This window comes from Hyaena hyaena, unplaced genomic scaffold (genome assembly GCF_003009895.1).
Source record: "Hyaena hyaena isolate Hyena2069 unplaced genomic scaffold, ASM300989v1 scaffold_458, whole genome shotgun sequence".
Lineage (NCBI taxonomy): Eukaryota > Metazoa > Chordata > Mammalia > Carnivora > Hyaenidae > Hyaena > Hyaena hyaena.
The window spans coordinates 554,178-575,790 of record NW_024081090.1 but is presented as its reverse complement, the minus strand read 5'-3'; the positions used below and the strand labels follow the sequence as shown (position 1 = coordinate 575,790).

Below are 21,613 nucleotides of genomic sequence, written 5' to 3'. Positions count from 1 at the left end.
TTCAACATTTACTTCCTTCCCCAGGTCGGGGAAGTTCTCTGCTATAATTTGATCCAGGACTCCTTCAGCACCTTTCCCTCTCTCTTCCTCTTCTGGGATCCCTATGATACGGATATTGTTGCGTTTGACCGTATCACTGAGCTCTCGAACTCTTCTTTCATGTTCCTGGATCAGTTTGTCTTTTTTTTGTCAGCTTCTTGTTTTTCTATAATGGTGGCTTCTAAATCACTTATTCTTCTTTCTGCCTCTTCAATTCGTGCATTGGAGGCCTCTAATTTATTATGTATCTCATTTATCACATTTTTAAATCTTCATGCCTATTTCTATTTTCCATTCTATTTGTAGCCATAGTTTCTTTGATGTCCCCTATGTTTTTTTCAAGCCCAGCTATTAATTTTACCATTATTATTCTAAAATCTTATTCAGTTATGCTGCTTATATCTGTTTTGAGCAGTTCATTAGCTGTCATCTCTTCTTGGAGTTTCTTTGGAGGAGAGCTCTTTCATTTCATCATTTTACTTAGATTTCTGGCTTTTGTTAGTTTTAAAGGCCTGTTATGCTCTTTGCAGCTATGAGCGCTGCTGTATCCGAGAAGACTCTTTGACTGTCCAGGGCCCACCCTTTAAGATAGGGTTTTTTTAATGGTATCTCTTGGTCTCTCTTGTTGGGACTTCGGTTATTTTATTTTCCTATTTGTAGTGATATTTGGGACTCTCCACCTTGTGTTCTCTAGCTTGTTTCTTCTGAATCAGAAGAAATTGCAGTTCTATGAATGGTTCTGTAGTTATTCAAGCATGTTAGTCTGCACTTAATCTTTACAGAAAGGAAACACCCCATCCAGATGTCTTTGCAGGATGTTTTACCAAGCCTACAGGTACAGATCATCCCAACTTTAGATGAACACTTCCTCCTTTTAGTCTGCTCAGCTCCACTCCAGTTGAGGCTTTTCTATCATCCTCCTCAGAATGGTCCAGTTCTTACCCTTTACTCAAGTCCAAAGCCACTTCCACTTTCTTAGTTATTTGTTACAGTAACATTTCATTCCACTTCCAGTTACCAAGATTTGTATTAATTTCCTATTGCTGCTTTAATAAATTACTGGAAACTTAGTGGCTTAAAATCTTAATTTATTTTATAGTTCTGTACATCAGACATTCAAAATAGATCATACTTGGCTAATATCAAGATGTAAACAGGGCTCTAGGGGGATATCTATTCTTTGGCCTTTTTCAGCTTCTTGAATTTCTTTTCTCGTGGTCCTTCTACTCTCACAGCCAGAAGTTTAATGTCCTCATGACTTTCCCTTTGACACTTCTGTCTCATACTTATAAGGACCCTTATAATTACATGGGATCTTCTCAGATAATCCAGGGTCATCTTTCCATCTCAAGATGCTTCACTTGATCACATCTACAAAGTCCCTTTTCCCATGTATAGCATTCACAGATTCCAGGAACTAGGGCATGGACATCTTTAGGAGGGTGGGGCATTATATTTCTTTCTAGAGAAACATATAATAAAAATAAGTTCCTTGAAAGCAGAACTCATACTTTCCTCATTTCTGTATCATCACAACTTAGCACAGCCATTGCCCAACACCTAAAAGGCACCCAGCAAATGTTTTTAATTGCTTTAATTAAAAAAAAAATATGTATTTTCTATCTGCTATGTGACAGACATTCTTTTAGGTGGTTTATAAATGGCAGTGAACAAAACACAGTTCTTATTCTTATAGGCCTTATATTTGAGTGCGGGGAAGAAGAAAGTACACACCAGAGATATATATTAAGTGATAATATGAGGAAAAATAAACCAGGATAGTGACAGAATGTGCTAGTGTGCTATGTAAGAAATCCTCTCAGACAGGATAACGTTTGTCTAGAGACTAAAAAGAATGGGGGAAACAAGATTTATGCGTATTTGGAAGATTGTTAAAAATTTTTTAATGTTTTATTTTATTTTTGAGAGAGAGGGAGCAAGACAAAGAGAGAGAGAGAGATTGAGAAAACAAGCATGGGAGGGGCAGGAGGAGACACATACAAAGAACTTGAAGCAAGCTCCAGGCACTGAGCTCTCCTCACAGATCCCGATCTGGGGCTCAAACCCACTAACTATGAGATAATGACCTGAGCCAAAGTAGATGCTGAACCGACTGAGCCATCCAGATGTCCCTGGAAGAAGAATGTTTTAGAAAGATGAAAGATATGTGCAAAGATTCGGAGTTAGGAACATGCCTTGGATTTTGAGATATTTAAGGAGAGTAAGGATCCAAATTGGCTCACAATGAGAGAGGGAGAGATGATGAAGTCAGACTTCAGAGATACCAGATGTCTCAGAGGTATCAAATGAAGTCAGACATGTAGAAAGGTGACAGAATTCATAGGATTTTGTAGTCTGTGGTAAAGATTTGGATTATATACTGAGAAAGAGATAGAGGTACATTACAGGGTTGGAAAAGAGGCTGTAAATATCTGACTTATATCTTGAAAAGATTATTCTGTTTGCTGTGTTGAATACTAACTTTGAGAAGGTTAATGGTGGAAGCAATGAAACAAGACAGGGATATTGGAATAGACCCAGGAAGAAGTGATGGTGACCTGGATTAGTTTGGTAATAGTAGTAAGGGGAAGAATTTGTAGTCCATTCTGGACACATTTTTAAGGCAAGGCTTGTATGATTTGTATGATGGATTGGATGTGGTATGAGAGAAGGAATGCAATTACGGATTTGGCTGAGCATTTGATGAGTGGAGACACCGTTCACTGAACTAGAGAAAATTATAAGATAAGAACAAAATCCCAGTTTTGTATATGTTTAAATTGTTCCTTACCAGACAGTAAGTCAAAATCTTATGGAGGAAGAGAAACATGGGAGACTTGAGTTCAGGAGAGAAACTGGAGCAAGAGATATTCTTTTCGGAATCTCAGTACATGGATGCCATTTAAAGCTCTGGATCTGGAAGAAATCCCCAAGGGAGACATTTTAGAATGGAAGTGTTACCAGGATTGAGAAAAGGAGTATTCTTGTGTTTGGAAGTCAGGAATACAAAGGGAAAACAGCAACAGAGTGTATCAACAAGCAGGCAAGTGGAGGATGATGGGATCCAAGGGAGGGTATGTCCTGGAAGCCAAATGAAGACATTCTTTCTAGAAAGGAGTACTCTAATGTGTCATCTGCTGTTGAGGTGTCAGTAAAATGAGGACTCAGAGTAACCATTTTTTGACACAATGGAGGTGATTGTGTTTTACTGGAATTAGGGATATTCCAGTAAATTGTGTTTTACTGGAATTAAATGCCTGATTGAAGCTTCAAATGCCTTTATAATTCACCCAACAGCAAAGAATCCTTATTGCATTTCTAAATATTGACAAATACTTAAAGCTTTATGTTATGCAATTTGGGGCTGAATGGTATATAATTATTGGAGGTTTTGAAGTTTAATTAAGACTTCTAAGCTGGTCAGAATGCCAGGGCTGGCTCAGCCTATAAAGCATTTGAACTGATCTTGGGGTTATGAGTTTGAGCCCCATGTTGGATGTAGAGATTACTTAAAATAAATTGAAAGGTCTTCTAAGTTGGTCATCTAGTGTTTCTTTATTTGCCATACTTTTAAAATGTATTAGCTTTAAATTTTCAAAATTCCTTACCTCCATTTATCTCCTTCTCATTATAAGACAGATTGGTCTATAAAATGGAGACGTTTATAGAGCCAAGGACAGTTTCCGTTTCTCTGGGAGAAGGCAACTCAGTGCAGGTAGAATAGTTCTCAAGGCACTTTTGCTTTCACTTTTTACTTCATTTTCTCATGACGCTGACGGAGACCAAATATCATATTCTCCAGGTCAGATATTAGTTATGGGGATTCTTTAGTTGAAAATTCATTCATTTTTTTGAGGCAAAAAAAATATATATATTAGTAATTAGTGTTGTTTAACTGTATATTCCCCTCCTCTTGGTAAAATCAACAATCAAAACATTGTTGGATCCATATGACTGTAATACCTAAATCATAGACTTTACATTTGGTGTATTTTGCAAAAAATAAAATCAATAGGAACAACTGTAAAGCATATACAGAACCAAACTAATAGAACGAAAAAAATTCTCGGGTATTCTGCCAATGTTCATGACAGTTCCCTTAAAATACAATGGATAAATGAAAACTATTCCACACAGTTCTCCCATATTATACTCTTTTGCTTTTATCATTTTCTTTCCTCAGATGGGACACATATAGAGGGCTTGGGATTGACAAGTAGCAAGGGAAACTAATTAGGAACGGGAGAATGTGAAATAAATTTGCCACATTGGATTTATAATCTACAGCTATGAACGGAGGACAGAAATCATTGTTCATGTACCTGGCTTGTTCTAGTCAAATGTTGGGTTGTGATGGGGTGAGAATTTTCCCTTGATGCCTCTTATAAGCTTGCTGTCTGCCTCTTTCCCTCTTATTGAGGATGTTCTCCTTGCAGTGCTATAGGCATATGGTTACATATTTCATTACCCTTTGCTTGAATTCATCAGTCTTGGTTCTAAGAATATTTTTCTGGTAGGTCATAATGAATATTCTTGGATTTTAATTTGGTAAACAGTCTGTGCTAAAAATGGCTTGGTTTAATTCCAGGTTAAAACCGAACAAAGTAGCCAACCAACCAGCCTTTACTAAGTTGAAAGTAAAAATAAGCAGGAAGGGGGAAATAAAGTAGTAACAGTTGTCATGTCAAATTCCCAACTGATCTGTAGGCACAAAACTGACTCTGGACATGTGAATTCAGGAAAGGGCTTAGAAAGCTCAGCATTGGGAAATGTGGGTTCTCACCGATTGGAAGGAAAATATTGGTCACTTTTTTTGGGTAAAGGGTCTATATTTACTTTTTCATCCATGCTTTATTATTTAACTTCAATAGGTATCGATGGAGCTATTGAGTGTTATTGTCATGGATAAGAGAGACCCAAGTTCAAGTCCCAGTCTTGACACTTACTGGGTGATTTGATCCAGCTACCTACTTTCCATGTGCTTCAGTTTCCTCAAATATAGAAGAGAGACAATTCTCAAATCATGAGATTGTTGCGATGTAGATTATATTAAGCAATTTATGAAAAAAAAAGACTGGTGTAAAATATAAACCCTATAGATTTTAATTGGAAATGGAATAACATATGTTCTGGAAACAATACATTTGACAAGAGTGTATTAGGTATATTTCAACAAAGGAAATAAAGGAAATTTGGGGGAAGCCCTTTCGTGAGTATGGACATTTTTCAGTTATAAATAAGAAGACTTTTTGATTCATATTGTAAGGTGTTTAGTGCAGAAACATATTTACAAAGAACAATTTGAAATCTCAATAAATTCACTCACTAGGAATCATCAAGGTAAAAGAAATGTGGAGGATTCATAATACTACACCAAAATGAAATGTTTGTTTACTAGATGATTTATATTTTCAGATGTCATTTTAGAAAACTAAGATATTATTTACTCCAGGATGAAAGGATATCATATTAGACTTCATAAATGAATAGTGGTTTTAATTCCCACTCCATCCATCGATCCATATATGTGATTTATGTTTTTATATCACATCTGAATAGCAAAACACCTACAAATGTCAACAAAATCTCAAAATACAGTTCTGAACACCTGAACCTCTAATTGCCTTCATGTACCTAACCTCAATTGTTCTTTGAAATTTGGGAGAATCATATATATTATCACACAGGTAAGCCTATATAGTTTGAGTTACAGTCACTAATGACAAAAGTACGATCTGAAGTATGAACTCAAAGTTGAAGTAAGCAGACTGCATATAGTTGTGTCTTCCAAATAACTGTCACATAGAAGTGTGTGGCTAGCTGTATTGTTTATTTTGCACTAGGAAGTTTTGCCTAGAAATAATGCCTAAATTCGTTATAACTCTTTTGTCCAACCTACTATACAAATTCTATTAATTCTCAGTATGTTCTGGAAAATGAAACTTTGCATCATTTAAGCATACAAACAACAAAATATACTGTTATCAGACTTTGGTTTATTGTAAAATTTAGCAAAGATTTGTTTTGGTAATCCCTGACCCCTTGCTCTGAAAACAAAAGCAAAAACATAATTATTGCTTTATTCTTTTTCTCCCTACTTTGTTTGTGCCACTGTAAAGAAGGGAGAAAAAATCATTGTAATAAATAAAAATAGAGATGTATGAGAGAAAGATCAATCAATCCAGATGAGAAATATTAGGAGCAACAGAATTATTATCAAGCAGTTTCAAAATAAGCTTCTTTTAAAAAGGTTGTCATATAAAAAAAATCACACCAAAAATATAGCAGCGGAGAAGAAGGATACAAGTTAATTGCACACCAATCCCATGCAAAAAACTGGGTCATTAGCCAAAGCAGTAGTATTCAGAATCCAGTTTGGGGTGCTTGTGCAGTGATTGTGAGTCCTCTATGATGGAGCTGTCACTGAATTGGTCCAAGTCTGAGGGGGTCTGATGGCCTGGGACATCATCTGCCAACGTGTCCAGAAAGCTCCCCACAGAGATGCCATCCAGCCCATCACTGCCATCATGTAGGCTATTGTAGCTGCCACGTAAGGAGGTGCTCTGACTCTCCAGTAAACTGCACAGGCTGCCACTGAGACTGCTTCCTCGGCTGGTAATGGTGGCCTTCTCTTCAATCATCCACTTGATGGACTCAATGCTCTCATTGATAACAAGCAACTGGCGCATAAGCCTCACATCTGTGGCTCTGAGGTTAACCTGTGGGGAAGGGAGGGGGAGAAGAAAGACATACCAGTTAGTCTACATTTTTGAAAGACTCAAAATTCATTTGGATTCTGTATTCTGTGGTCTGTAACTTGAAATGCACAGAATAGAATATAAATTCAGTCGATCTCAGGATCTTTTGAAATCTGCTGACCGATGGCAAAAGTCATAATCAAATAACTCACTTCCTGCCAGATGTATCAGGCTCCAGAAGAGACTGTAAAACTCCCACTGCATCCCTGGCTCTAAAAAAGTTGCCTGGAAATACCATTTTGAATTTTAGGTTCTCTGCTAAGAAACACATCCTCTCTCTGGCCAGACTAATCACTTATCCATGTTTACTTGTGAATACATATATATAGATGCTGTGAGGTGGGGAGAAGAGAAATGTGTAGAAATTAAGGAATCTCCATCATTGTAGTAGCTCTTGGTTTTTGAGTGATAATGTACCAGACATCTTTATGCAAACTCCAACCTTCATTACACTATAGCAACCCTTTACCACAGATATTATTTTTATCCCTAGTATACAGATGAAGAAGTTGAAATCTACAGAAAAGAGTTAAGAGTACAGAAAAGGTCTGCACTCTTTATAGCTTCATTGACAAAAATATAGTACTAATTAATACTTTTATTTTTAAGATCAAATTGCTTTAATATTCCTTGAATCTAAAAGAATGTCAATATACTAGGCTATTCCACTTTACAAGATGAAGCATACAGATGTCTTCTATAGATCTGGTTATTTGCCTCATCCAGATATGTCAGGGGAAGTCCCACTCAAAATTGGTATATGAAAATCTGAGAAAGTTCTATAACTTCCCTAGGTGGCTTCTAGGTGTGTAGTCCTAAATTACTTCAAAGAAATCTGTCTTCACAGCACAAAGGAGAATTTTTTTGTAGGTCCTACAGTTAAATGGGGACATTCGCTAACATTAACAATATGGTGGTTCTGTGAAATATGGAGAGAGGTAGGTTGTAAGAACTCTCATGATTGCCCTTATTCTAGTTGTAAGTGAAGAGATGTGGCTCCTATAAAGATTCCAGTGCTTAGAGTAGGAGTCGGGAATACATTTGGCCACCAGAGGTCCTGGTCACATTCATTATGGTTTGACATGGATTTCTGGTTTTGTTTTGTTTGTTTGTTTGTTTCTATTTGGGGTCTTTAATCCAAGAGGCTGGGCCTCGCTAATTCCTTCTTTAAGATCCATGGCTAATTCAGATTTGTGGGTTTCTAAAATTATTAAAGGCATTCAGTCATGAGTGACTCAAGTTTTGAGGGAGAAAGGAGACTATTGTCTTTGAATGTATGCATTCATATTATAAAAGTACTTCCTGGTTAGGAGTTAATCCATAACCGAAGGTGAACTTTAGACTGAGTGATTGTAGTGAACAAACATTAGGAGAGATGGAATGTCTACCAATGACTTCAAAGACATAAGATTACCAGTTATGTATGTATAAATATTAAAAAATCATAAAGTGCAATTTCAAACTCCTAATTTTGCTAGGATATTAAGTAAAGTGACTGGGATAACGTCCTTATCTTCTCTGAGAAAAGCACCAAAACAGTGTAGAAGGTAATATTGACAATCATTCATCTCTGAGGTGTCCATGAACAGAAGAATGTTAAGTTCATAAGTTTTGAGAAGCTTTTCTGTTTGTCTTAGTGTTTCAGGGACACTGCTGTCTCAGTGACTTTGCAGTGATGTTGTGTTGAGGAAGGAAGCTTTCTGGTAGCCTTTATGTTCACATTCACACACCCAGCCCATGAGCCATCAAGATACTGCTCAGGTTACATGAAATACAACAGATATTTATAAAGCAACAATTTGGCTAGGTCCACTAAGGACCCTAGAAAATCAATATGAGCCAAAGTCTTACAAAATTCTTCTGGTAGACATCTGTAGCTGATAAAACACGCTGTGCCCATTGTAGGCATGGTGCAATATAAATGGGACCGTTTCCCATCAGCTCTCCAAATGAACCACAGCTGCATTTGTTCACAGCCCCACCCTATCGCATGAAAATGTCCTGGTCCTTGTCCAGCTCTGGGTGTGTTCTCTGTTAGTCCCCTCACTTGAAATACTTCTCTTCCTCTTGAAATCCTCCCCATTCCTGAAGTCCTCTTCTTCTATCAAGCACTACTTGCTGACTCCAGCCTCCTGTGCTGGCCCACGTAAGAAATGTCCTACAATTTTTCCATATCTTAAGGATTGACCTAAGCACTGATTTTTTTTTTTTTTTAAGAAATAGGCATAATTTTTTGTAGAACTAGGACCCTGGGTGGCTCAGTCAGTTATGCGTCTGACTCTTGATTTTGGCTCAGATCATGATATCAAGTTTCATAGGACTGAGTCCTGCACTGACAGCATGTGGAGCCTGGTTGGGATTCCTTCTCTCCCTCTCTCTCTACACACCACTCCCCCCCCCCCAATAAATAAATAAACTTAAAAAAAAAAGAAATAGGCATAATTTTAGATCTGTGAAAGTTCAGCTCTAAAATGGTAATAATGCACATTCCCAACAAATGTGTTACTCTAGGGTTAAAGAATACTTAGGACAAACTTTTTCCAGCAATTTTGGTGTGAGTCACACAGTGGCTGCATCAAATACAAATTTTTCAATTTCATTGAGCAATGCAAATCAGAGAGGAGTAGACTATGAAGTAACAAAAGCTTCCTTTGACCATGAAATGATTTATTTTAAAAAAAATCTACTGAAGGTAAACATTCACAGGCCATTGAACCACGGCTGGGGCAAAATGACGAAAGCAAGCCAGTTAGAACGCGTTGATCTGGCTGATAATGATTACAGACTTAACTTCTACCTCTGTCCTCCTGGTGAGAGAGTAAACAAGCTGTCCACTGTTGGAGCGCCCAGCCAGCTGGTTCACACGGCTGCCTGCCCATTACCTGGAGCTCCAGGCTGCTCCCACCGCTTTCTCCTGGAACTAAGGTGTGGTTATGCTATTGCCAGCGAACCCTGAAAGTCTGAGCAATTCTTCACGGAACTAAATTACAATGTTGCTTCTGTCTCTGTAGCTACCCTGCCCTTCCTCCCTGTTACTCATGTCCGTCTTTAGGAAGTCTGGACATCTACTAAGGAGACGGTAGCCTGGCCTGTCGTTAGGAAATTGCTCTTTCACCTGAGATCTTAAAAGGTCCAGTAGCTTTAAGGACACAGCAAGTTGGGAGGTCCTGGTCCTGGTCTGGGCTTACGTTCCCCTTCTTGGAGGACTCTTTCCTGATTAATCATGGGATCCAGTCTCCACGCTGAGTGTTATATTACTTTTCTATGTTTTTTGTGTTCCTTTCACAATATTGATGGCTAGTTGAAATCATCCAGCTTATTATTTATTTTCTGTTTTTCCCATGAGCATGTGAGCACCACAGAATTCAGGGAATTTAGTCTATTCTGGTCATGACTCTGTGCCCAAGACCTGCAAGAGTGCTTGGCACATAGCAGGTGCCCGACTGGTATGTATTCAAGGGCTGAACTAGGCTTCGGATAGGACCATCTGTCAACAACACCCCTCCCTTGGGTTTTGCGGTGGGTTGGGGATATGGGACTTGAGAGGAAGAAGAGAGGCAGCTTCTAGAAAGAGCATTTCAGCACTGAAGCATTCCTAGCGTGCAATCCCATTTGGATTCATTCACAGGATGCAAACACTGAGTACATGGCACAAGGGAACTGGTATCCCTAGCGTAAATGTACAGATTATGAGATAGTATCTCTGAAAGGAAGTGGACTTCAAGTTGTGAATCACACTCCAAACATTATTGTTTGTTCTGATGTGATAACTGGTACTAGCACAGCACAGGCACAGGTATTCTGTAAACATTTTATGAAATGAGTTAAACAAAGGGAACAAATAAGTCATTTACAAAAAAAAAAAAAAAGAAAGAAAAGGAAAGAAGAAAAGCTTTGCACTGACTGATCCAAACAGAGGTGAATATCATTCCCTCTTTTCTTTCTCCCCCTTTCCTCCACTCTGGTCCTTGTGGTTATTGCAATGTGGTTCCCCTTTGCTTTAGGGTTATAATGTAACAGGTCTCTAGATGGGGTGAATGCTGAAATTTCATATCGTTTTTGGACAAGTAGTGAACTGGATATATAGCAGAACTTGAAATGAGAGATCCTGAAAGAGCAAATAGTCTTTTTTTTTTCAAATGTTTATTTATTTTGAGAGAGAGAGAGAGAGCATGTCTGAGCAGGGGAGGGACTGAAAGAGGGAGACAGAATCCCAAGAAGGCTGTGCACTGTTAGTGCAGAGCCCATTTCAGGGCTCAAACTCACAAACTTGAGATCAGGACCGGAGCTCAAAGCAAGCTTTGGGCTCTTAATCGCCACCCAGTCACACCAACAGCAAAATATTCATAATAATAAACTTTTCCAGATCTGTGTTTTCTTCTAGGCCATCATTCTAATTCTGAAATACTACAAAGGTTATGAATGGGCATAATGGAATCCAAGAAGGAGAGAATGTGGTCAAATTTGCAGTGAACCAGGGAGTTGCTAAACAAGGCAACTTCTTTTGTGCTGCTATGTGAGGAACATGGTATAGGGTTCTAGTCCTCTACTGTCACAGTCTACTTGTGTGAGCTTTGGGCAAAGTGGGCTTTGGGCTCTGTGCACACTGGACCTCAGTCTCTGTGATCATGAAGAAGAATGATGAGGTTTTATTCTCAGCTCCAGTGAGTCACCTGCCTCGGTGGAGGTGATAAAGCAGTCTGTGAACAAAGGTCATTTTTGCAGGTATTGAAGATTTAGTTCAACTGAGGAACCACCTAGCACTTCTGTCTGCTTTTCACATTGAGGTTTTATTTGTGATAGTATTTGATACAAAGGATCTGCACATCAGATCATGTCAGTATTTCCCTCCATTTTGACATCTTGGATTCTTTTGTTATTCCTGTGGCCATTTGATTACTAAGTTGTTTCTGCTAGGAGAAAAGTATGTGAGCTATGGAGGAGACAGAACCATCAATTTTGCTAGTCACCAGCTCCAGGCAAAGCTTTAGCTAGTAAAAACTCCTGGCCAAAGCCAGCAGTTAGAGCTCTTCGTGAATTTTAATCTCCTTATCAGAAATTGCGTGATGATAGCAATTTTAGCTCTTTCTATTTGGGTTCTTGTTTGTGTTCTGTCCCAGAATAAACATGCATATCATCTTTTGTATGCCTATTTATGAACAGAAATGTGTACATGAGCTGTGGAATGTGTCTTCCAAATAAGGGCAGTGTTTGCTCTATTTTGTCATACTGGAGGCTTGGACAACACCATGTACTCCTCTCTCTAACAAACATTTCCTTCACTAATTTCATCCTTTTGTTTAAGAGGATCTACTAGTCAGATAAAAGCAGGCAATCTCCTAGGTATGTACTTCTGATGTAAAATCTGCACTATCCACACTGACCTAAATCCCAAATGTCTAGCAAGCTGCAATATGAATTAGAAGGGAGAAAGATGATTTTGTAAGTCCATAATCACATACATGAAGAAAGGAAAACAGATTAGATTTGCCTTTTATTGTGATGCTCTAATTCTAGTTCCTAATTCAGAGGGACATATTTTTCAGATTTGTAATTGGTGGAAGGCTCTTTTTCTCGCTGCATTTATTTCCAAATATACAAAAATAATTAAAGGCATCTTTTTATACTTTATTAAAATGCTGCTATAGCAATGCTTGGAATATTGTTTTCCTAGTTTACCCCAGTTTATTTGTGTGTTCCCTTGCATAATCTAATTGAGTCCAAATTTGCTCCCTCTCCAAATTCACCACATCCTCAATTCGATGATCACAGAAGATTTTCTGCCTACCCATCCTTAAAATTTCTGACAGTTTTGTTAATAGCTGTATTTATAAAGCACTTCTCTAACTATTCTCAGATAATCCATAGGGATATTATTTTCTCTCTGCAGTCCAAGAAGACACTATACAACATTTCCATCCACTGCTTCTGGTTTCAAATGCTTCAGGAGAAAAGCCTGTGGCCTTTTACTAGTGCCATTTGCCAGAAATTTCCTCTGCTTTCTCAGGCAGTTCGAAATTTACCACAAAATTTCTTTCTAATTGGGCAACAGAGGATTCCATTTTTATACGAGTCAGCTTTGTCTTCCTCCATTTGTGGTGTTTATATGTGGAACTGAACAATAACTAAAACAGTTCTCTCTTTCTCCAAAACCTTATAGAAGAGTAATTTCCCCCAAGACTAAATTATATACATAAAAACACTGTCATCAGCACAGCTAACTGATTAATGTTTTGATAAATTAGAAAGCTGCATCTGGTTTATTTGAAAGGGGGCACATATGACTGTCCCGAATGTCAAATATAAATTTCTGCCACCAGGCCTGCTCACAAGTTCCACACAGTTCCCTGCTGGCGAATCCTCTGATCACCAAAATAAGACCAGAGAGCTTTTCAGTTCTATTCTGTCAGGTGCTAGTCCAATCAGCACTTAAAGCCTGTGATGTCCATTTCTTTTCCATACTCTAATAGTGAATATTGTTTACCCCAAGAGCTTTCAATATGCATATGCAAAATATCGTTTTGGCCAATGCAAGAGAATATAAATCACCTGCGTAGAAATTCATTTGGAATGATTTAAGAAAAACATGGACTTCAGACATCAATCTGTAGCAGAGAAGCACACATAAATAGAACAAGGACCAGACAAGAAGTGTTCCCACTAAGTTATAATAAATACTCTTTCTCCATGTGCATTTTCCCAACTTTGAACTTAAAGTGGTATTTTTACGTGGAAGATGAGGCTATGATGATGTGCTCCTGTGATATGGAGTGGCCCTGCTCACCCTGGGAAGGAAGGGGGATGCAGGGTGGCGTGCTGGTGAATGTTTAACAACCGGGTCCCTGGGAAAACCACACACATACACACAACAGGAATCATGCTGATATAATAGATGCTTAGCACACACTTTATAAATAATACTAAAATATATGTCATCTTTTATTATACATTTTCTATAACAAATTGGTTCTCAGCAAATGCTCTTTGTTCACTTTTCTTGAATTCCTTTATGTGCAGCAATCTACCGTTGGAGTTCAACCACAATTTAACAGAGTTGACCCCAATCTACTCTTTTTCTCAATCATTTTTGCCATTAATCTCTGTGATCTACTTTTTTAAAAAAAGTTTGTTTGTCCCGTCACCTGGCTAGCTCAGTCGGTAGGGCATGAGACTCTTTTAAAAAAGTTTGTTTGTTTGTTTAGACTCCCACACAGTCTCTTGCAGAGCCCAATGTGGGGCTTGAACTCACGAACTGTGAGATCATGACCTGTGCCAAAATGAAGAGTTAGACGCTTAGCTGACTGAGCCACCCAGATGCCCCTTTGTAATCCACTTTTAAACAATTTACCACCCCAGAACAAATTACATTTATTAAAGGGAAGCCTGTTTCTGCTTCAGCACTAGTTACATGGTTCAGCACTAGTTAGGTCAGAACTTTACAGGTTTAGTAGCGATCTTTACTGACTTGGACAATAGTTTTTAATATTAAGATCTATTTCCCAATTTTATATGCTGTTAATAATGTAATAGCTAAGGACATGACACACTTCTAAATTTAATCTGCCATATTCACATTTTCTGCATCACTGTCATAAAGATAGTCAACAAAATAAAAGTTCTGATTTATAGTGTTTTCTAATTTCTGTGATGTCAATACTCCAACCATGGCTAATTTCAAGCTACCAATGTGATGCTACTAAGCATGAGGCTGAGAAAAGATACTCAGTAGCACAGCATTAAGTAATATTTTCACCCTATAAGTACAGTAAATATTTTAAATAACCTCAAGAAAATTATTAATAGTAAAATAATTTAAAAGTGATGGGTTTTGAGTATTTATAACCTTTGTTTTTCATATAACTTCTTAATTTATAGATTTCTATGCATAATTTAAGGTTTTTTGAGATATGATTGACATATAACATTGTGTCAGTTTTAGGCATACAATCTAATGAGTTGGTATATGTATATACTGTGAAATAACTACTACAATAAATTATCTTTTGTCCCCTTGCATAGTTATAAATTATTTTTCTTATGATGAGAACTTTTAAGATCAACTAGTTGAAAGTTCTCTTAGCAACTTTCAACTATACGATACAGTATTGTCGACTCTAGTTACCATGCTGTACACAACATCCCTAGAACGTATTTATCTTGCAACTGGAAGTTTGTTTTGAATACTTTTAACACATTCCACCCATCCCCCACCCTCTGCCTCTGGCTACCACCCAGCTGTTTACAAATCTATGAGTTCAGTTTTTTAGATTCTACATACAAGTAAGATCATACACTATTTGTCTCACTCTATAATGGTGAGTCCACATTGTCACAAGTTGCAGAATTTCCTTCTTTTTATGGCTGAGTAATATTCCTCTCTGTGTGTGTGTACACATATCACATTTTCTCACATTTTGTTTATCCATTCATCCAGTGATGGACACTTAGGTTATTTCCATGGCTTGGCTATTGTAAATAATACTGCACTGAACATAAGGAGTATTGATATCTTTTAGAGATAGTGATTTTGTCTCCTTCAGATATGTACCCAGAAGTGAGATAATTTTTCATTTTTTAGGAAACCTCCATATTGTTTTCCATAATGGCTTCACCAATTTACATTCTCACCAACAGTGCACAAGGTTCCCTTTTCTCTACATTCTTGTCAACACTTATTATTTATTTTCTTTTTGATAACAGCCATCTTATCAGGTGTGAGGTAATATCTCATTAGGCTTTTGATTTGCATTTATCTGATGATTAGTGGTATTGAGCATTTTTTCATATACCTGTTGAACATCTGTTTATCTTCTTTGGAAAATTGGCTATATTCCTCTACCCACCTTTATTTTATTTTATTATTTTATTTTAAATTAAATTTTAGTTGGGGCGCCTGGGTGGCTTAGTCGGTTAAGCGTCCGACTTTCGCTTAGGTCATGATCTCACAGTTCGTGGGTTCGAGCCCCGCGTCAGGCTCTGTGCTGACTGCTAGCTCAGAGCCTGGAGCCTGTTTCAGAGTCTGTGACTCCCTCTCCCTCTGACCTTCCCCTGCTCACGCTGTCTCTCTCTCTCCTAGAAATAAATAAAACACTAAAAAAAATTAAATTTTAGTTAACATATAGTGCAATATTGGTTTCAGAAGTAAAATTCAGTGATTCAGATTGTTTTTTGCTATTGAATTAAAGGTACAGAAAGAGTAAAGTCTTTGCCTAACCCATGACATTTTATGATAAGTAGATTAGAGACTTTCATTTCTCCCCTAAGAGCTTTTATTTTTTTATACAGAATTAAAAACAATGTCATTTTATCCTTTCCACTAAATATAATTTGAGGAAAATTTAAATATTTGTCCCAAAGTTATTAGTGTTTTCTAAGGAAAGATTTCAAATATTGAATATAGATTATTATTTAAGCATTATTGAGACATGAAATATACTTGGAAAGGGAATCGAGATATCTAAAAATCAGGTAAGCATTTACATTTTTACATTTTAATTTTAATGGATATATTTCCAAAATATGCTGTACACTTCTCTATCTTGATAAAAAGAACCATGTAGAACCAAGCTGAATCAATTAGTAATGGGACAGCATTATGAGCAGCATTTTTAATGAAGACATATTTAGCAATGCACTTAAGAGTTTTTGAGGAAACTACCATACATTTTTTTTTACTTTGTTTAAGACATCTATCCTCACCTAGATGCTTAATCTTATTTGTTAGTGATTTCTTGATGCTGGTATTCAATCTGTTCAACATAATCCTATGCCCCACTTCTCTAGTCTCCTAATTCTCTTATCTAATCTGTCTGCATCACAGTAGTATTTCCATAACCATTACTTTTTTTTCCTTTTTGTGGGGAGGGGAGAACTGAGTCGTGAGGAAAACTGATCTTTGCACTCCTTGGGAAGTAACATCAGCTGGGAAGTCACATTAAGCGGGCAAGCAAGCCTCTATGACAGAATAAAGGGCAGGTGCCTTGCTCCCTAGAGGAGTGCTTTTCAACCTTTACATGCATATGGATCACCTCAGAGTCTTGTTAAAATTCAGATTCGGTTTAATAGTTCCATGATCATGCATTTCTAACACATCCCAGGCTGATGCCAGGAAAGCCTGGAAGGCTCTCAGAAAACACCCAGGAACCCCTTCCTGGTATCCACACCCTCATGTAGTTCCCTGCCCTTGAGTGTGGACTGGGCCTATTAACTTGTTTCTATGGAACAGTATATAGTGAAAATGATGGGGTGTCTCTTATGAGAAAAGGTTACAAAAAGACTGTGGTTTCTGTCTCGAGTATACTCTATTGCTTGATCTGAGGCGAACCATCTGCCAGGCTGTGAACTGTCCTATTGTGAGATTTACATGACGAGGAATTGATATCACTGGACAGCAGCTAGCAAGGCCTATACCTGCCGACTCCTACTGGCTGTATGAGTGAGGCTAGAAGCAGATCCTCCCCTGAGTTGAGCCTTGAGATGACCACAGCCCTAGTCGACATGTTGATTACAGACTTGTGAAGAGACCCTGAGCCAGAGACACTCAGTTAATCTGTGCCCAGTCTTCTGACTCACAGAAGCCATGACATAGACCATGTCTGTTGTTTACATTACTAAGTTTGGAGGTATTTGTTATTTAGTACAAACAACTAATAACCAATGCTCTTGGTATATGGACACTTGGAATAGCAAGAGCCCAGAGATGTTTCTACTTGTGGATAATTTTGGGTGATGGATGTTTGACTCATGGAATGCTACTCTACTGATTCACTCTTGTATAGTCTGAATAAAAGTAAAAAAAAAATATAGAGTAGTTAAATCTTTATTGGTGGAGACAGAAAATGTTCAAGGAAGTTAAGTTGTTTAAGAGGGGGCCATTCGCATCTCCCACAGGATTACCATTTTCCCTATAAGAAATGGTAGTTTATTACCCTAAATGAGAAACAACAGATGATACCTCTGATATCTGACACATAATGCTTTCAATGAAGGTCACTTATAAATATATTCCCTAGGGGCATCTGGGTGGCTCAGTCAGTTAAGTGTCTGACTTTAGATCAGGTCATGATTTTGTGGTTCATGAGTTGGAGCCCCGTGTTGGGCTCTGTGCTGACAGCTCAGAGCCTGGAGCCTGCTTCAGATTCTGCATCCCTCTCTCACTCTGCCCTTCCCCGACTCATGTCTGTCTCTCTCTCTCAATGAATAAATATTTTAAAAATTAAATAAGTATATTCCCTATAATGTTTTTAAAAATTTATTTATTTTGAAAAAGAGAAGGCATTAATGAGGGCAGGGCAGAGAGAGAGAGAGGGAGAGGGAGAGGGAGAGAGAGAGAGAGAGAGAGAATCCCAAGCAGGCTCTGCACTTTCAGCACAGAGCTTGATGTGGGACTCAAACTCACAAACTGTGAGATCATGATTTGAGTTGAAATCAAGAATTGGATGCTTAACCAACAGAGCCACCTGAGAATTCCTATAGTCCATATATTTTAAGGACCATAGAAAATAGAGTATACAATGATAAGATAATCAACTAAACTTAGACAATAACATTCAGATATAATTTTAAGAGTTTAGAATATTGTTAAGAGATTAATGGAGCTGATATCACTGAATTTTCAATACTGAGGAATCTACCAAATTGTAGCTTGCTTTTCATAATTCTCCATTTAATCCTCTTCAGTCTGGCCTCACTAGGGAAAAGGGGAATGAGATTAGGATAGGGATAAAAGTTGCAATTATTTAGTGCCTCCTATGAGCCAGATTTGTTTTTTACATGTTACCATGTTTTCTTTAAGAAGAGCCTTTCCTACAATGGTCCTTTTGCATAGGAATTGTAACTGAGGTACTGGCATTTTGTTATAATCATTCATTTTTACCTAATGCTGATAATTTGGTAATATTTGAAATATTTCACTTCATGATGCTGAAGATCAATTTTGTTTTGTATATGATGCCTGAACACTGATGGTTTTCAAACTGGGTGGGACTTTCCAGATGATATTAGTTAAAGCAGTGATCTCACACCCTGGAGAGTAGCCAATGACAAACACCTGCCACATGTCAATATTTGCCGATAAAACACTATCTTGTCTAGTGATGTATTTTGTCTCACTTGTCTTGTTTTATTAGCTTTAAGAATATTACTAAATGCATCTGCCATTTATTGAATGCTTTCTATGTGTCACAGCCTTACATAGTAATTTATCTAATAAATTTAATGTCATTATTACAACAAATATGTAATGAAGCTGATTATTTTTATCATTATAGTTCCAGTCTCACTTGTAAAGTACATGACAATTATCACTCCTATCTTTTTTTAAATTGTTTAATTTTTTTTATTTGAGACAGACAGAGAGAGAGCAAGTAGGGAAGGGGGAGCAGAGAGAGAAAGAGAGAGAGATAATCACAAGCAGGCTCCATGCCCAGTGGGGAGCCCAATGCAGGGCATGATCCTAAGACCCTGGGATCATGACCTGAGCCTAAATAAAGAGTAGGGCCCTCAACCAACTGAGCCACCCAGCTTTGTTTTTATTGTGAAGACAGGAGTGATGGGGCTCCTGAGTGGCTCAGTCGGTTGAGACTCCAACTCTTGATTTCAGTTCAGGTCATGATCCTAGGATCATGGGATTGAGTACCCCCTCAGGTCACTCACTGAGCATGGAGCCTGCTTGAGATTCTCTCTCTCTGCTCTCTCCCTTTCTTGTGCATGTGTGCCTGTGTACATGTATACTCTCTCTCTTTCTCTCTCTCTCAAAAACCAAAAGAAAACAAAAACCAGAGTTTAACAAACTGGAAGTCAACAACTCTTCTTAGATTCATCAGAGAACTGAGGTCACAGGGCAAACCGCTGTCCCTGGGAGATAAGTAGATGCAGAAACTCATTGCTTACTAAGAGCATAAGTCCAGAAGTAGAAGGCTCCAGGTAGAACTGGTATCAGTAGAAACACTTTAAACACTAACTGAAGAATTGTTGGAGGTTCAGTGTAGACTAGATTGAGAATTAAAAATTCCAAGAGGCCCAATTTCAGGGGGAACCCCACATGTTCACGAGTGTCACCTCCAGGAGCCCCACCAGGTCCTCACGCTTCTGGAAGGCGGAGGGGACAAGTTATCATTCTGAAATATGGCCAGAGCCCTCTGTTCTCCTTAACATGGCCTGTTCTCAAGGGAAACTATTTTACCAGAGCCTAACATACTGGGCTGTTACCAGAGCTTAGTCAATATGGGGGAAGGGAAACATCCGATTCAGGCTCACTAATTCTGAAACTTAATTATGGATTATAAAAGGCTTCTGCTTCCCTACACCCACCACCATATTAATAAGCCTCCTGGGTCCTAACAGGGGATTTCAGCTAAAAGTATTACAGTCCTCAGACTCTATTTCAGAGTCTCCAGGAAAACCCAAAGATAATAGAATAGACAAAAACAAAAACACTAGAGGAAATTTTAACCTCTGACACTACTGCTACAGCAAACAATAAACTGTCTAACTCCTATTCAGACAAATACAAAGCCTCAAACTGAAAGTCTACCTATTCCAGTTCCTTTACATCATATCCAACTTTCAACAAAGAATTACAAGGCATGCTAAAAAGCAAAACCAAAGTCTGAAGAGACATAGAAAGTATCAGGACAAGACTCAGATATGATACAGATTTTGTGATTACTACACTGGAAATTTAAAAGAACTATGATTAATATGCTAAGGGATCTACTGAAAAAAGTGGACAATATGCAAGAACAGGTGGGTGATGTAAGCATAGAGATGAAAATTTGAAGAAAGAAACAAAGGAAAATTGTTTAAATCAACAACACTGTAATATAAGTAAATAATGACTGATGAATTTATCAGTAGATGGGACCCAGCCAAGGAAAGAATCAGTAAGCTTGAAGATACATAAACAATTTGAATGTCTCTTCAAAGATATGTTAACTCCTGGCCAAATCATTATTTAACCGTCTTAATATATCTTAATGTGACCTGCTATTTAGTATACTTTGGCTAAGAGTTATAAAGTTACTAGCTGATTTGTAGATTTGTGTCTGGAGGACCTGAAAATAAATTCTCTCCAGTTGAAAAAATATTAAAAGATTATGGTTTTATTGTCCTACTGGACATTAAACAATTTTGTCTCTAAATTAAGAAAATTATTTCATATCTTTTCTGAGAAAATAGATAAACCATTTTTATAATTCTTTTGAACCAGTTGATACCATCTTGCTCATTCTCTCATTAAGTGGGTTTATTTCATTTCATTAAATTGACTAAATAAATCTTCAACATGTACTCCATGTTTATATGACAGTAACATTTAACATTTCATAAAAATTACACTTTGATGGATTTGGAGGTTGCCTTTGAGATGCCCAGTGGCTCACTTGCTATAACTAGGTAAACAAAGTTGTCCAGGAAGTGGCCTCTGGAGTTAGTCACAAAGACCAATAGAACTTTATCTTTGCTGACTCTGTTTTATTCTCCTGATTTGGTACTTTTTGTTCTGTTTGTTTGTTTTTTCTTTGTTGTTGCTGTTTCTGATTCTTGGCCAATAGTTACATGTTTTGTTTAACTCATCATTTAAGTCATGTCCATTTCCACAATTGGATACTGAATCCTCATCTATAAAACATGTGCAAACAGTTAATTCCAGAGGCCCATGGGTATCAAACCACTAGGTTAGTCAAGGTCATATAGTCTATTAACTATTCCCCATTTGGGGTGACAATAATTGGCAATCTCGTTTCATTATCGGATCACTAAATGATCTCTATTAGGAAGATGGGAATCTATTCTCTGTTTGATGAGGGTGAAAGACA

General features: G+C 37.7%; 1 protein-coding gene across 1 annotated transcript in view; it reads right to left on the bottom strand.

The window, feature by feature from the left end:
* Positions 1-5,119: 5,119 nt before the first annotated feature.
* The window catches only part of LURAP1L (leucine rich adaptor protein 1 like), a 52,585-nt gene continuing 36,091 nt past the window's right edge, over positions 5,120-21,613 (bottom strand). The window contains exon 2 of the mRNA XM_039253676.1: positions 5,120-6,758. Within this exon, the coding sequence (XP_039109607.1) occupies positions 6,384-6,758 (375 nt within the window). The 3' untranslated portion in view covers positions 5,120-6,383. The remainder of the gene's footprint in view (positions 6,759-21,613) is intronic.